This window comes from Loxodonta africana, chromosome 11 (genome assembly GCF_030014295.1).
Source record: "Loxodonta africana isolate mLoxAfr1 chromosome 11, mLoxAfr1.hap2, whole genome shotgun sequence".
Taxonomy (NCBI): Eukaryota; Metazoa; Chordata; class Mammalia; order Proboscidea; family Elephantidae; genus Loxodonta; species Loxodonta africana.
Window position 1 is genome coordinate 49648062 of NC_087352.1, and position 13035 is coordinate 49661096.

The 13035-nt window shown below is 40.4% G+C and overlaps 1 protein-coding gene across 3 annotated transcripts in view; it reads left to right on the forward strand.

The window, feature by feature from the left end:
* Positions 1-13035, forward strand: part of ATP8B1 (ATPase phospholipid transporting 8B1) — a 144379-nt gene that overhangs the window by 124711 nt on the left and 6633 nt on the right. For all 3 annotated transcript variants that reach the window (XM_064294466.1, XM_064294467.1, XM_064294468.1), the window contains 5 exons: positions 1068-1143; positions 4881-5013; positions 6063-6351; positions 10825-11048; positions 12748-12831. In XM_064294466.1, coding sequence (XP_064150536.1) covers positions 1068-1143; positions 4881-5013; positions 6063-6351; positions 10825-11048; positions 12748-12831 — 806 coding nt within the window. The remainder of the gene's footprint in view (positions 1-1067; positions 1144-4880; positions 5014-6062; positions 6352-10824; positions 11049-12747; positions 12832-13035) is intronic.

The following is a 13035-nucleotide window of genomic DNA, read 5'->3' on the forward strand; positions in this document are numbered from 1 at the left end:
GATGATTTCTCTTGCGCTGTCTGATATTATCAGTGGATGACACACTCTGAGAAGCTAAGGGAAACATAGCCCTGACTTTAAAAAAGTACCAATTTACGTGGTAATGGAAAAAGGGGGGAAATCTTCAAATAAATATCTTTTTTTTTTTTTTTTAGCATAGCAGTGATTAAACCACATGAGTTGAGTGCATTTAGTACCTTAATGAATATTGATTTATTAAATAAGCGGTATATGTATTTGAGGAAACCCAGGTGGCATAGTGGTTAAGTGCTACAACTGCTAACCAAGAAGTCGGCAGTTCGAATCCGCCAGGCGCTCCTTGGAAACTGTATGGGGCAGTTCTACTCTGTCCTATAGGGTTGCTATGAGTCGAAATTGACTCGACAGCAGCGGGTTTGGTTTTTTTTTTTTTTTTTTAATATATGTATTTGATAATATTGAAAAAAAAAAAACCTCATTGCCATAGAGTCAACTCTGACTCATACAACCCTATAGAACAGAGGAGAGCTGCCCCATACGATTTCCAAGTGGTTAAGAGCTATGGCTACTAACCAAAGGCTAGCAGTTCAAATCCACCAGGTGCTCCTTGGAAACCCTGTGGGGCAGCTCTACTCTGTCCTGTTCGGTCACTATGAGTTGGAATTGACTCGACGACAATGGGTTTCTTTTTATTTTTTTTTAATCTTTATTGAAGCAGACTGCCACATCTTTTTCCTGTGGAGTGGACAGTGGGTTTGAACTGCCAGCCTTTCAGTTAGCAGCCAAACACTTAACCACAGAACTACACCATATTTGATAATATACCCAGTACCCAGTGCCGTCGAGATTCTGTATAGCACACTTTATTACTGTAACATCTCAAACCAGACTTTAACTTTCACTTATTTTATTACAGAAAGGGTTTTTTTTTTAATGTGATTTCTGTACATTACTATAGGAAAAACAACATATTTGATAGAATTTTGTTATGTTCATTAATTGAAAAAAAAAATCATCATTCCTAGATAAAGTCAATTATTCATTTCAACAGTAGGAACGACCTTCGACTTAATTTTATTCTGTTGTAGAAACTGCTGAAAATATAGGATTTGCTTGTGAACTTCTGACTGAAGACACCACGATCTGCTATGGGGAAGATATAAAGTAAGTAAAGGTCCTTCGGTATGAGAGCACGTTACAGCTCATTTCTACAGACCAGAGTAGCTGCAGTGAACACAGTAGATATGCAGAAAATGAAGCTAGAATATGCGCTTGGGACAGTTTCCTTCACATTTCAATGAAGTAAGAGAACAACAGGTAGTTTCAAGTTATAATAAAAAAATAATAGCTTGGTCTTATTTTGAGCAGATTTGCATTTTAAGGAAACTTGGGTCCTTTATTTGCCTTTCAGGGGCCATTTGTCTCCCATTCCTCAGGAGTCCCTAAGGCTCACCTGCTAAATAAGGAAGTGGGCCTGTGACATCACTAACTAACTAATATGAATTATATTCACGTATTGCCTTTTCAGGAGACCCTGGTGGTGTAGTGGTTAAGAGCTATGGCTGTTAACCAAAAAGTCGACAGTTTGAATCCACCAGGTGCTCCTTGGAAACTCTGTGGGGCAGTTCTAATCTGTCCTATAGGGTCGCTATGAGTCGGAATTGACTCAACGGCAATGAGTTTTTTTTTTTTAATTGCTTTTTCAGGGAATTTCACGTTTTGGAAAAAAAGTAACCTGTTGCCATCAAATTGATTCTGACCCATGGCAACCCCAGGTGTTACAGAGTAGAACTGCCCCAGGTTTTCTTGGCTGTAATCTTTACAAAAGCTCATCACCAGGCCTTTTCTTCTGTAGTACCACTGGGTACGTTCGAACCACCAACCTTTAGGCTACCAACCAGTCACAAGCTACTTATGTCACCCAAAACCAAAAACCAAAACCATTGCCGTCGAGTGATTCCGACTCGTAGTGACCCAATAGTACAGAGTGGAACTGGCCAAAGGGTTTCCGAGGAGCGGCTGGTGGATTTGAACTGTTGCCCTTTTGGTTAGCAGCCGAGCTCTCAACCACTGCACCACCAGGGCTCCTTATGTCACCCAGGCTCCTCAAAAGAAAAATAAAAGAAATTAAAAAATAACCCTGCCTGGAAGGAAATGTTTTGGTAGGTTACACCTTGTAGGTTATTTTCAGTCTGCCTAAATGGGGCAGGGAGCGCATGGGTTAGAGGTTTGCTTCTACCCGCATGCACCTTGGAAGAAAGGCCTGGTGACCTATTTCCAAAAAATTAGCCATTGAAAATCCTATGGAGCACAGTTCTACTCTAACACACATTGGGTTGCCATGTGGTAGCTAATTGGATAGTGCAAGCTTGATATTTCAAACCTGAACTGATGCTGAAACTTTTGTTAGCCTAGTCCATAGTTGCAGCAGACCTGGAAATGTATAGTATTCTTCAGACACTTTGTTACAACCCCTCTCTTGGGCTGTCACAAGGCCAAATGGAGCTGTTACCACTGCACTTGCCTGGTCTTGTAAGATGGGAGGGAATTGATGGTGATGATAAAGCTTCTGTGAGTTGCTCTAGTATGAGGCACTCTGCTAAGTTAGAAAAGCAAAACCAATGGCCTTCTAACTGGTCTTAGAATTTAGATAGATCAGTTCTTTTTGACCAGAAGCTCATAAACCATACCTCTTTGTACTGTTAGCTTTTAATAAGTAGCAATAGACAAATGTTTAATATGTTTACTTAAGTAGTTTCCTGGTTTCAAGTAATTTGGTTAATTACCATATGGTTTTATTTCCTGTCTGCTCTCTCTTTCAAAAGTGTTGAAAATTGGGCCCTGTGTTAAGATAAAATTTATGTGAGTAGCAAATTTTATAATGCTCCTAGCCAAGTTTGCCTTGATAGAGAAGCAATTATCTTTCTGGCTAGTTCCTGAAAGGACAGTTCCCATAGAATGGTTTGAATATATAACTTCATATTTTTTCTCTTTCAGCCTTTTAATGATTGGTCTTGATCACTCTTTATTTTCAACTTGAAAACGAGAGTTAAATTAATATGGTAATAAGAATAAGAGATACTCGATCTCTAGAAAGAACAGTGGTTCTCAGGGAGGAGCGATTATGCCCTCTAGGGAACATTTGGCAATGTCTGGAGACATAGCGTCGCTGTGAGTCAGAATCAACTCCATGGCAACAGGTTTTGGAGACATTTTTGATTGTCACAAAAAGGGTGGGGCAGGTGCTACCGGCATCTAGTGGATAGAGCCCAGGATTGCTGCTAAACATCCTACAATGCATGGAACAGCTTCGACAACAAAGATTTATCAAGCCCAAAATGTCAATGATGCTGAGGTTGAGAAACCAGCTCTTGAGGGTGAAGACTAATGGCTATGTGCATGTGATAGGGAAAGTTTGGGGCTGGAAGTTAAGAGACCTGAGTCCTCATTCCGGTTTCCCATCAACTTGCTATAAGCAGGTCATATCACTGCTTTTAGGCTTAGTTTCTTTATTTATAACATGAAGAGATTGAACAAGACATTTAAGGCCCTTTTCACTCCAAAAATTCCATGGCTCATTTTTTTTTTATCATGTGGATGTGTTATATTTGGTCTTCATTAATTTATTGATATAAAACAGAAAGAACATTTCTGCCAAGCATGTAAAGTAGGGCTCACCCCAGTATATTAGAATTCAGATCATCTTCCTTCTGTTCCTCGTGAGTACATTTTCAACTGCATCCTCTGGCTGTCTTTGACAAATATGAAGTGCCAAGAACATGGTGCTCCATGGTAGAGGAACCAAGATTATACAGTCAGTTCTTATTATTCAAGGATTCTGTGTTTGTGAATTTACCTACTTGCTAAAATTTATTTGTAACCCCAAATCAGTACTCACTCTGCTTTCCCAGTCATTTGCTCAGGGCAGTGAAAAATTTGAGTCACCTGGTGTGCACATTCCCAGCTGAGGTCAAGCAAGGCGACACTCTGCCATCTTGTTTTGGCTCTCACGTTGCTAGCAAGTGCTCTCTTTGCAGCCTGTTTAGTGCCACCGTTTTTGCATTTTTGTTGGTGATTTCACTGTTCAAAATGGTCCCCAAGCAGTGTTGAAGTGCTGCTTACTATTCGTAAGCACAAAAAGGCTGTAACGTGCCTCATGGAGAAAATAAGTGTGTTAAACATGCTTCGTTCAGACATGCATTAGAGTGCTGTTGGCCACGAGTTTGGTGTTAATGAATCAACAGTATATATGAAATAAATTGTCTTTAAGCAGAAACCCATTGCAGTTGAGTCAATTCCAACTCATAGTGACCCTACAACTAAAACTAAACCCATTGTCGTTAAGTCGATTCTGACTCATAGCAACCCTATAGGACAGAGCAAGAACTGTCCCATAGGGTTTCCAAGGAGCAACTGGTGGATCCACACTGCCGACCTTTTGGTTAGCAGCCAACCTTTTAACCACTATGCCACCAGGGCTCCAGCGACTGTGTAGGACAGACTTAGAACTACAAATAGGGTTTGTAAGGCTGTAATCTTTATGGAAGCAGACTGCCACATCTTTTTCCCACGGAACGTTAGGTGGGTTTGAACCACCAACCTTTCGGTTAGCAGCCAAATGCTTAACCATTGCACCACCAGCACTCCTTTAAGCAGAAATACACATAATAAGGTTATTTATTGATCAGCTGATAAAAATTTTGTGACCATGGCTCACAGGAACCTAACCCTGTGTTTCCTCCAGGTGCAGTTGTCCTGAACTTGCTAATTCATTGTTCACGGTGACTTTATAGAACATAACTACCTTGCGTAATGAGAACTGACTGTATGTCAGAATATCTCATGATCAGTGGCCTGTTTATGCTCATGTACTTGAAATGTTTAAATTTGTTTTCCCCCAGTTCCCTTCTTCACACAAGGATGGAAAACCAGAGGAACAGAGGTGGAGTCTATGCAAAATTTGCAACCCCAGTGAACGAACCTTTTTTCCCTCCTGGTGGAAACCGTGCTTTAATCATCACTGGCTCTTGGTTGGTACGTATCTTTAGTGTGTCTGTGTCTTTGTCTCAAACTAAAGCAGTTTGTTACAGCCCAGTTTTAGACGGTGTTACATATGAACTGACAACCAAAAAATCTCTCAGTCTGTAAGTGAAAGTGCAACTTCCCAAGTTTGAAACATTATGATTATACATAAACAAAAGGAAATTATATATTCCCAAAGGCAACTCTTCAGACAGGGACTGGACTAGACAACGGGTTGGAGAGGGTTGCTGGTGAGGAGTGAGCTTCCTGGATCAGGTGGACACTTGAGACTATGTTGTCATCTCCTCCCTGGAGAGGAGATGATATGGTAGAGGAGGGTAGGAGCTGGTGAAATAGACGCAAAAAGAGAGAGTAGAGGGAGAGAGCGGGCTGTCTCATTAGGGGGAGAGCAATTGGGAGTATGTAGCAAGGTGTATATAAGTTTTTATGTGAGAGACTGACTTGATTTGTAAACTTTCACTTAAAGCACAATAAAAAAAAGGAAGTTATACCAAACTGATAACACTGGCTTTGCCTTACTTATCAATTAATGGGTAATTTTAATTTTATTCTTTGCATATTTTCATATTTTCTAAATTTTTATAGTAACTACTTTATACAGGCAGTCACAGAATTATGAACAAGTTCCATTCCTAAGCTTGTGTTTAAGTCGCATTTTTATGTCGGAACAATTAAATAGGTTTGTATCTAACGCCTTAACCAAATGTTTGTCTTAGTATATAAAACATTAAAGAAACACTTCCAGATACACAAAAACACCTTTAATATGATAATACAGTAATAATAATAGTTATGTTTTGATGTGTGTCACGGAGTAATACCTATTTGTCATTACAAACCATTTGTGTATCTCAAATTTTTAATATAACAGGCTTTACATAAGTCGGAAGTTCATAACCCAGGGACTGCCTGTAATCAAAATGAAATAATCAATGATACAATCAACCTAATAGTTATTCATCGCATAATTAAAGTTTTGGGAATGGAGGAGTACTTAATGTAAAAATCAAAATGGTGGTAATCCCTCTCTGACTTCGCAGAATGAAATTCTTCTAGAGAAAAAGACAAAGAGAAGTAAGATTCTGAAACTGAAGTTCCCCAGGACAGAAGAGGAAAGACAGATACGGACCCAGAGTAAAAGAAGGCTTGAAGTTAAGAAAGAGCAGCAGCAGCAGAACTTTGTGGACCTGGCCTGTGAGTGCAGCGCTGTCATCTGCTGCCGTGTCACACCCAAGCAGAAGGCCATGGTGGTGGACCTGGTGAAGAGGTACAAGAAAGCCATCACTCTGGCCATTGGAGACGGGGCCAACGACGTAAATATGATCAAAAGTGAGTCTCATACAGATGGCCAGTGAGGCCTGAACTGCTAAAGAGAAGAAATGGCAAGATTGTTTTGGGGGGAAGTTTTTTCAGATGTCATTGTGTAGATTTTCAGCATTTTAATAAGGGGCACTTAACCATGATGACTAAGCCTGTTGCCTACCCTCAGGAAGCTCACAGTCTAGCTAGTAGGAAAACAGAAATGACAATGGTACTCATAGAGTACCAACTAGAAGACTAGTTCCATATGGTGGATTCCTTATTTCTTTTCTTCTTTTCCATATATATATTTCCTTTCATTCTTGTTGGTCCTCCTTTCGTATTTCCTTAGGGCTTATTAAAAATCTTGATAGTTAATAAGTTTTGCAAAAAAAAAAAAAAAGCCATTCTGCTGAGCTCATCATAAATTGCTGAACTCTACCTGGTATTGGCTTTGAGAATATATTCTCTCTCACCTGTCTTCTTGCATTTGGTAAACCTGTTGGAACTTCACCATCGGGTGACCTGTTTCGGCATTGAAGCACAACTTCAACGTGGTCTCACCCTCCTTCTGATCTTCCTGGAAAACTGCCAGGGATGTTTTGCTGGTTGGAGGACCTGAGGTACCCACAAATGAAAGGATCAAGTCCAATCATACAGAAACACAGTTGTACTGTTATTAAAGTATGCAGAACCAAGCCCAGGACTCTTGTCTTCACAGCTGAGTCCAGGTCCCTTTTTCTACCTATACTGTAAGGGAGTATCTTGTAAAGAAAATGCCCAAACTAGGTAGACCTGAATGTCGTCCTTATTCTACTGCCAAAATACCATGTCATCACTTGGGGCTTATCCTCTTAGGCCTCAGTTTTCTCCTATGAAAAAGAGAAAATTATTTCTGCTGTGTCCTCCAACTCTGTGCTATTATTATAAAGATGAAATATTATATGAATATACATACATATATGCATGCCCAGTTGTTCAGGTAACTTAAATACATTAAGTATTACTGTACTTTGAATTCAGCGTATTTTGTGACTCATGGGTCTGCCTCTTTCTTTTCTTAGAGCCTCCTCCTCCTCTTCCTTGATTCATAGTAAGAACATTCCAACATTATCTTCCGCAACGGGAGCCCGCTACATGACGTATGGCTTCTTGCTTTTTTTATCCGTGCGTGTCTGTCTCTGTTGCCAGTGTCCTTCCTCCTCGCTGTCCTTGCGCGTGCTTGTCCTGCCGTTCAAATGGCATTTCTTGTTCAGAATTAGATCTCTCTCTTTCCTCTGTAGCCAGCTACAGTTTATTTTCTATCATGTACCCTTAATGTAACTAGCTGTGCCAAAAGGATAAGTAATTTGAACATTATTTTTCTTCAACTTAAATGTTGACTTCTAGATGCTGGGGGTAGGTTGCCTTGTAGGTTTGCCATCTGATTGACGTTAGCCTTGAAATTCTTTTTCTTCTGAGTTCACCAATTAATAGTGAGAGGGATCAAGAAAATTCATCATAGATAACCTTATAGACTTTAACTTAAGGAACATTCAGGAGTCCTTGGGAAGTGCAAGTAGTCAAGTGCTTGGCAACTAACTGAGAGGTTAGTGGTTCAAACCCAACCCAGGAGCACATCAGAAGAAAGGCCTGGCAATCTGCTTCCGAAAGGTCACATTCTTTAAAAAACTATAGAACACAGTTCTACTGTGTAACACATGGGGTTGCCATGAGCCAGAATCGACTCAATGGCAACTGATTGTTTTTCTTTGTTTTTTATGGAGTATCCATTTTGCATGAAAATGAAGGAAATTCTGAGGTCTCCTTGGAAGTTAGTATGTGTATTCAAGTATCATTAATGCCTTTTTGCACTTTTAAAAGGCCTGATTTCTTTCACTTGCGTGAAGAGCAATATACAGAGAAAAACATTTTTTATTCATTAAGAAGTAATGTAAATTCAGGTGTCCAAAAAAAAAAAAAACCATTTGCTCACGTTTCCTGTTTAGCATATGATTGAAAGTAATTATGAACAAAAGTGAGTCTTACACAGATGGCCAATGAGACTTGAATTAAGAAACAGCAGGAACATTTATTATGTAGTCCCACGAGGATGTTTGAAAGTAGAGGGGATTGCAACCCACCATGTCTTTGCCCGTAGCGGGGATCCAAGGATGCCATGGGCTGCCTTATCCCTGTGCCTAAGGATGTCTGCGGGCTGGGTGGGTGTGGTCTCTTCTTGGTCTGAGACTCTGGATACATACATGGAGCAGGAAAGGGATGAGATAAAGGCAGGAGCACTTGAGGAAGTGATCGGTTTAATAGGGAACTATGGTGGGGTGCCTAGCAATCAAAGGCTACCTCGGTGGCATAAACAGTTATAAGACCTCAGCTACTAAACGAAAGGTTGGGGCTTCAAGTCCACCCAGAGGCACCTTAGAAGAAGGACCTGGTGATCTACTTCCGAAAAATCAGCCATTGAAATCCCCACGGAGCACGGTTCTACTCTGACACCCATGGAGTTAGAATCGACTCAATGCCAGCTGGTTAACTGGGGCCTGGCAATGAGGCAGTTGAAACCACATTTGGAACTTGAAGAAAATCTAGGTGTCTGTGTTCAGAATTTAGAGAAAGACAGCATTGGCTCATAGAGTGTCTGTTTAGTTGCCTTTAATTACCCAGCAAACTGTGACAGTGTTCATTTCACATATTGTCCTTGGTCTGCTCAGTGGAAAGGTTAAGCTGCATGCCAGTGCCTGTGGCAAGGGCTCCTCTTCCATAGCCCAACAGGCAAGACAGAATCTCAACCTTGCCTTCTGTTGTTTGTTCAGGAAGAAGAAGGCCGTGGGAGGAAAGAGCAGTGTGGCAACCACAATGGGCATAAGAATTATTTGTATGTTTTGAAAAGGGACATCAATATTAAATCAGATACATTTTATTTTTTAGAACTGCAAAGTGTTGTTGAAAACTTTTAGGTTTGGACAAGTGACAAAAGTTATGCCCCGGATCTGTAACTAGAGCAGGGCTTTTGAAGCTTCTTTTAGTCAGTCACTCTGCTGAGTTGGCAATCACTTCTTGGGGGCTAAGTAATAACAGGTTGTGTTTTTTAACGTATTTTTTCCTAATTTATCTCAGTATCTGTCTTTACTTTTTGGCTTTTAAGATCCACATAAAATTTTAATTCACTAATGGAAAAGGTTATTTGATGCTATTGAAAGAATGAAGCAGATTGTGACTTTTTTTTTTTTTCTGTAGTCTATTCTAGAAAACTTTTGCCCCCAAAATTATGTGTCTTAAGGTCATGGGTGGGCCGTGAATAAGCCTTTGAAAGTTTAATAGTGTCTTAGTTAAAACTCTTTTGGTTACAACTATCGGAGAACAACTAAAGCTACCTTAAGAATTTATAATAAAGTTACATAGATGTCTCATGGCACACAAGAGGCCAGGCCTCAAGAAAATGCTGAAACTGCACCAGGAATCCAGAGTCTGTCTGTCTGTCTATCTGTCTTTCTCCAGGCTACTTTATTTCTCTGCCCCTCACAATCCCTCAGAAATAAATTTATCTGTCCCATACCTCAAAAATTTACATATTAGTATTACACACACACTGACTACCTGAATCCTGCTTTCAAAATGCCCAGAAAAAGACAGATTTGCCCACCTTGGGTTTTCTATCAGTTAGGGTTTAGGTCAGGAAACAGACCATTCTAGGCATTTTAAGTAAGAAGTTATTTAATACAGGCTATTAGGTGCTTATAAAAGGTGTGGGTAGACTGAAAAAGGTCTAGGTTGAGTCTGTCTCTTACCTTTGGGTCATTCTCAAGGGGCGCTTCTATCTTCAGGGGGCCTCTGAAGAACCTCTCAGTTGAGAAGACTTTGCATTTGCCTGTCAGCATCCAGAAGGCCGGGGTATGGATATGAATTCTGCTACAGAAACTGCCAAGAAGAGAAGGGAAGGGTTGCTGAGCTCTGATTCACTTTTCGATTCTAAACCACTTGCAAGTGTGTCCAAGTGGTAGAACTAACTCACAAAGGCAACCTAGCTGCAAGGGAGTCTGGGAAATGTGGGGTTTTAAATTTGCTTCTCAACCTTTCCAATTAGAACAAAGGTGGAATTAAGGTTGAGACAGCCAGTTTGTAATGTCTGCCCATGGTTGACTCAGCTGTGGCCAGGCAGGCAGGGACACACATTATAAACATAGGTGCCTAGGGCTAGGATAGGAGGGATGGCTTGTGGGCTGGGCAGATAATCCAAATGGAATTCACCATCCACATAAGATCTTTTCCCAAATATTTAGGGAGTTCCTACTGTGTGCTTTGCTTAGCAAGTTGTACCTCTGACTCTGAGATGAGTTCAGAAGCTGGAGGTGTGGGATTGTGAACAAGGAGCTTTTTTTTTATTATTATTGTTCCATGAATATCTGTCTTTGTTTTTGATTTGCTATTGAAGCATTCTTATCATCTTGATGTTTTATCTTAAAAGTAGGCTTATGATTCACAATATCTTCTCCCTCTGCCCAATAGCTGCCCACATCGGTGTTGGAATAAGTGGACAAGAAGGCATGCAGGCTGTCATGTCGAGCGACTTTTCCTTCGCTCAGTTCAGATACCTGCAGAGGTTGTTGTTGGTGCATGGCCGGTGGTCTTACATCAGGATGTGCAAGTTCCTACGATACTTCTTTTATAAAAACTTTGCCTTTACTTTGGCTCACTTGTGGTACTCCTTCTTCAACGGGTACTCCGCACAGGTAACAGAACTTTTTTTTTTTTTTTTTTTTTAATGAGTAAAACTTGTCTCTTAATAAAACTTAGTTCTAAAAAAATAAATTAGTTTCTTCCCCTCTTTATTCCAGTTTTGGTACTGTATCTTCTTAAATTTGGGGGCATGGATTAATTAAGATTATGGATTACTTTTCTAAAATGCTTCTGGTGCTTTAACAGTATTTTATTTTGCCTTTAAAAAGGGTGAATTTGTTTAGGGGTGTGTGTCTTTACTTTAGAATTTTTTTTCCCACACTTTACCTTGCTGTTAAGAATAGTGATAACACAGTATTCAACTTGGAAAATATAAAATTATATTGTGACCAAGGCTAAAGAGATGATGTAAATTTTGGAGAATCATAGATCTATTATCATCTCTGTTGTTGTTTTTGTTTATGCTGAAATGAGAGTAGAGGACATACCTAATATGTTAAAATGATGCTGTAGCAGAAAAATGTCATTAGTTGAAAACACACCTAAGTCAGCGCCTTTGGTTGCCCAAACTTCCTTGATGCTGTGTCGTCGACGAATGCTATCAGAGGAGCCTCAGAAGCTGAGGGCCAGTGGAGACCTCAATTAGGGGAGGAGTCTCCTCCTGTTTCTGTACAGGACTATGTGTAACCGTTGGTCCTGTAAAAGCTCGTCTCCTCTTGTCCACCCACTGCAATGGTGTGCGCACAGCGCCTGCTAACCTCTTCAGAAACATATCATTTTAGAATCAATCAAATTATGCTTTACAGATGTTTTAATGGAAATGCTGGACTTGCAAAATAAAAGTAAAGAAAATTTGAATGATGCTTGATTTTGAACCACTTTTTATTTTATGAATTCTAATTCATTAATAGGAGCCCTGGTGGTGCAGTGCTTAAGCATTAAGGCTGCTAACCAAGAGGTCAGCAGTTCAAATCTGCCAGCTGCTCCTTGGAAACCCTATGCTTTGTCCTATAGGGTCGCTATGTGTCGGAATCGACTTGATGGCAGCAGGTTTGGTGTTTTTTTGTTGTTGTTTAATTCATTCATAAACCCCAAAAAACCAAACCCAGTGCCATTGAGTCGATTCCGACTTATAGCAACCCTATAGGACAAAGTAGAACTGCCCCATAGAGTTTCCAAGGAGCACCTGGCGGATTCGAACTGCCAGCCCTTTGGTTAGCAGCCGTAGCACTTAACCACTACGCCACCAGGGTTTCCAGTTCATTCATAAGGGAATATAAAAAGATGAACACTGATGTGTTTTCCAGCAATATTCAAATAAACCTTTTTACTAACAACTCTTGGAAAAAAGGCCCAGTGATCTACTTAAAAAAAAAAATCAGCCATTAAAAACCGTATTGGGCACAATTCTGCTCTGACACATATGGGGTTTCCGTGAGTTGGAATTGATTCCATGGCAATTTGTAAAACCAAGAACTTTTGGAGTATGTTCCTCACTTCCTTTGAGGGAAAATTCGTTTTTATGGCATGGTATTTGATTCTGTCCTTCCATAGAAACAGACTCATGGCTTTTACAGGTGCGGGTGGTAGGTGATTGCTCTGGCAGTAGAAGTCTCCATTTGGACTAGAGGCATCCCTGGAGCCTTATAACTTATAACCCTTTGCCATGAGGAAGTAGATGAGTGTGTGTGTGTCAGTGAGGCTGACAGCATGTCTTTGTTGGTGACAGACTCTGTGTCCTCCCTCCCACAGACGGCGTATGAGGACTGGTTCATCACCCTCTACAATGTGCTCTACACCAGCCTGCCCGTCCTCCTTATGGGCCTGCTCGACCAGGTGGGAGCCTCATTCAGAGAAGGACACGCTTGAACAGACAGATAGCCAGTGAGAGACATTAAAAGCAGATACTTCAGTGCATTCTTTCGGTTTTTACTTCCTTCTGAATAAAGCCCATTATAATTCCTTTGTCAGGCAACAAGGACAACTGCTGTGCTTCTTGTTTTATAGTCAAAAAATGAGGAATTTCCAGAACTGGGTTGA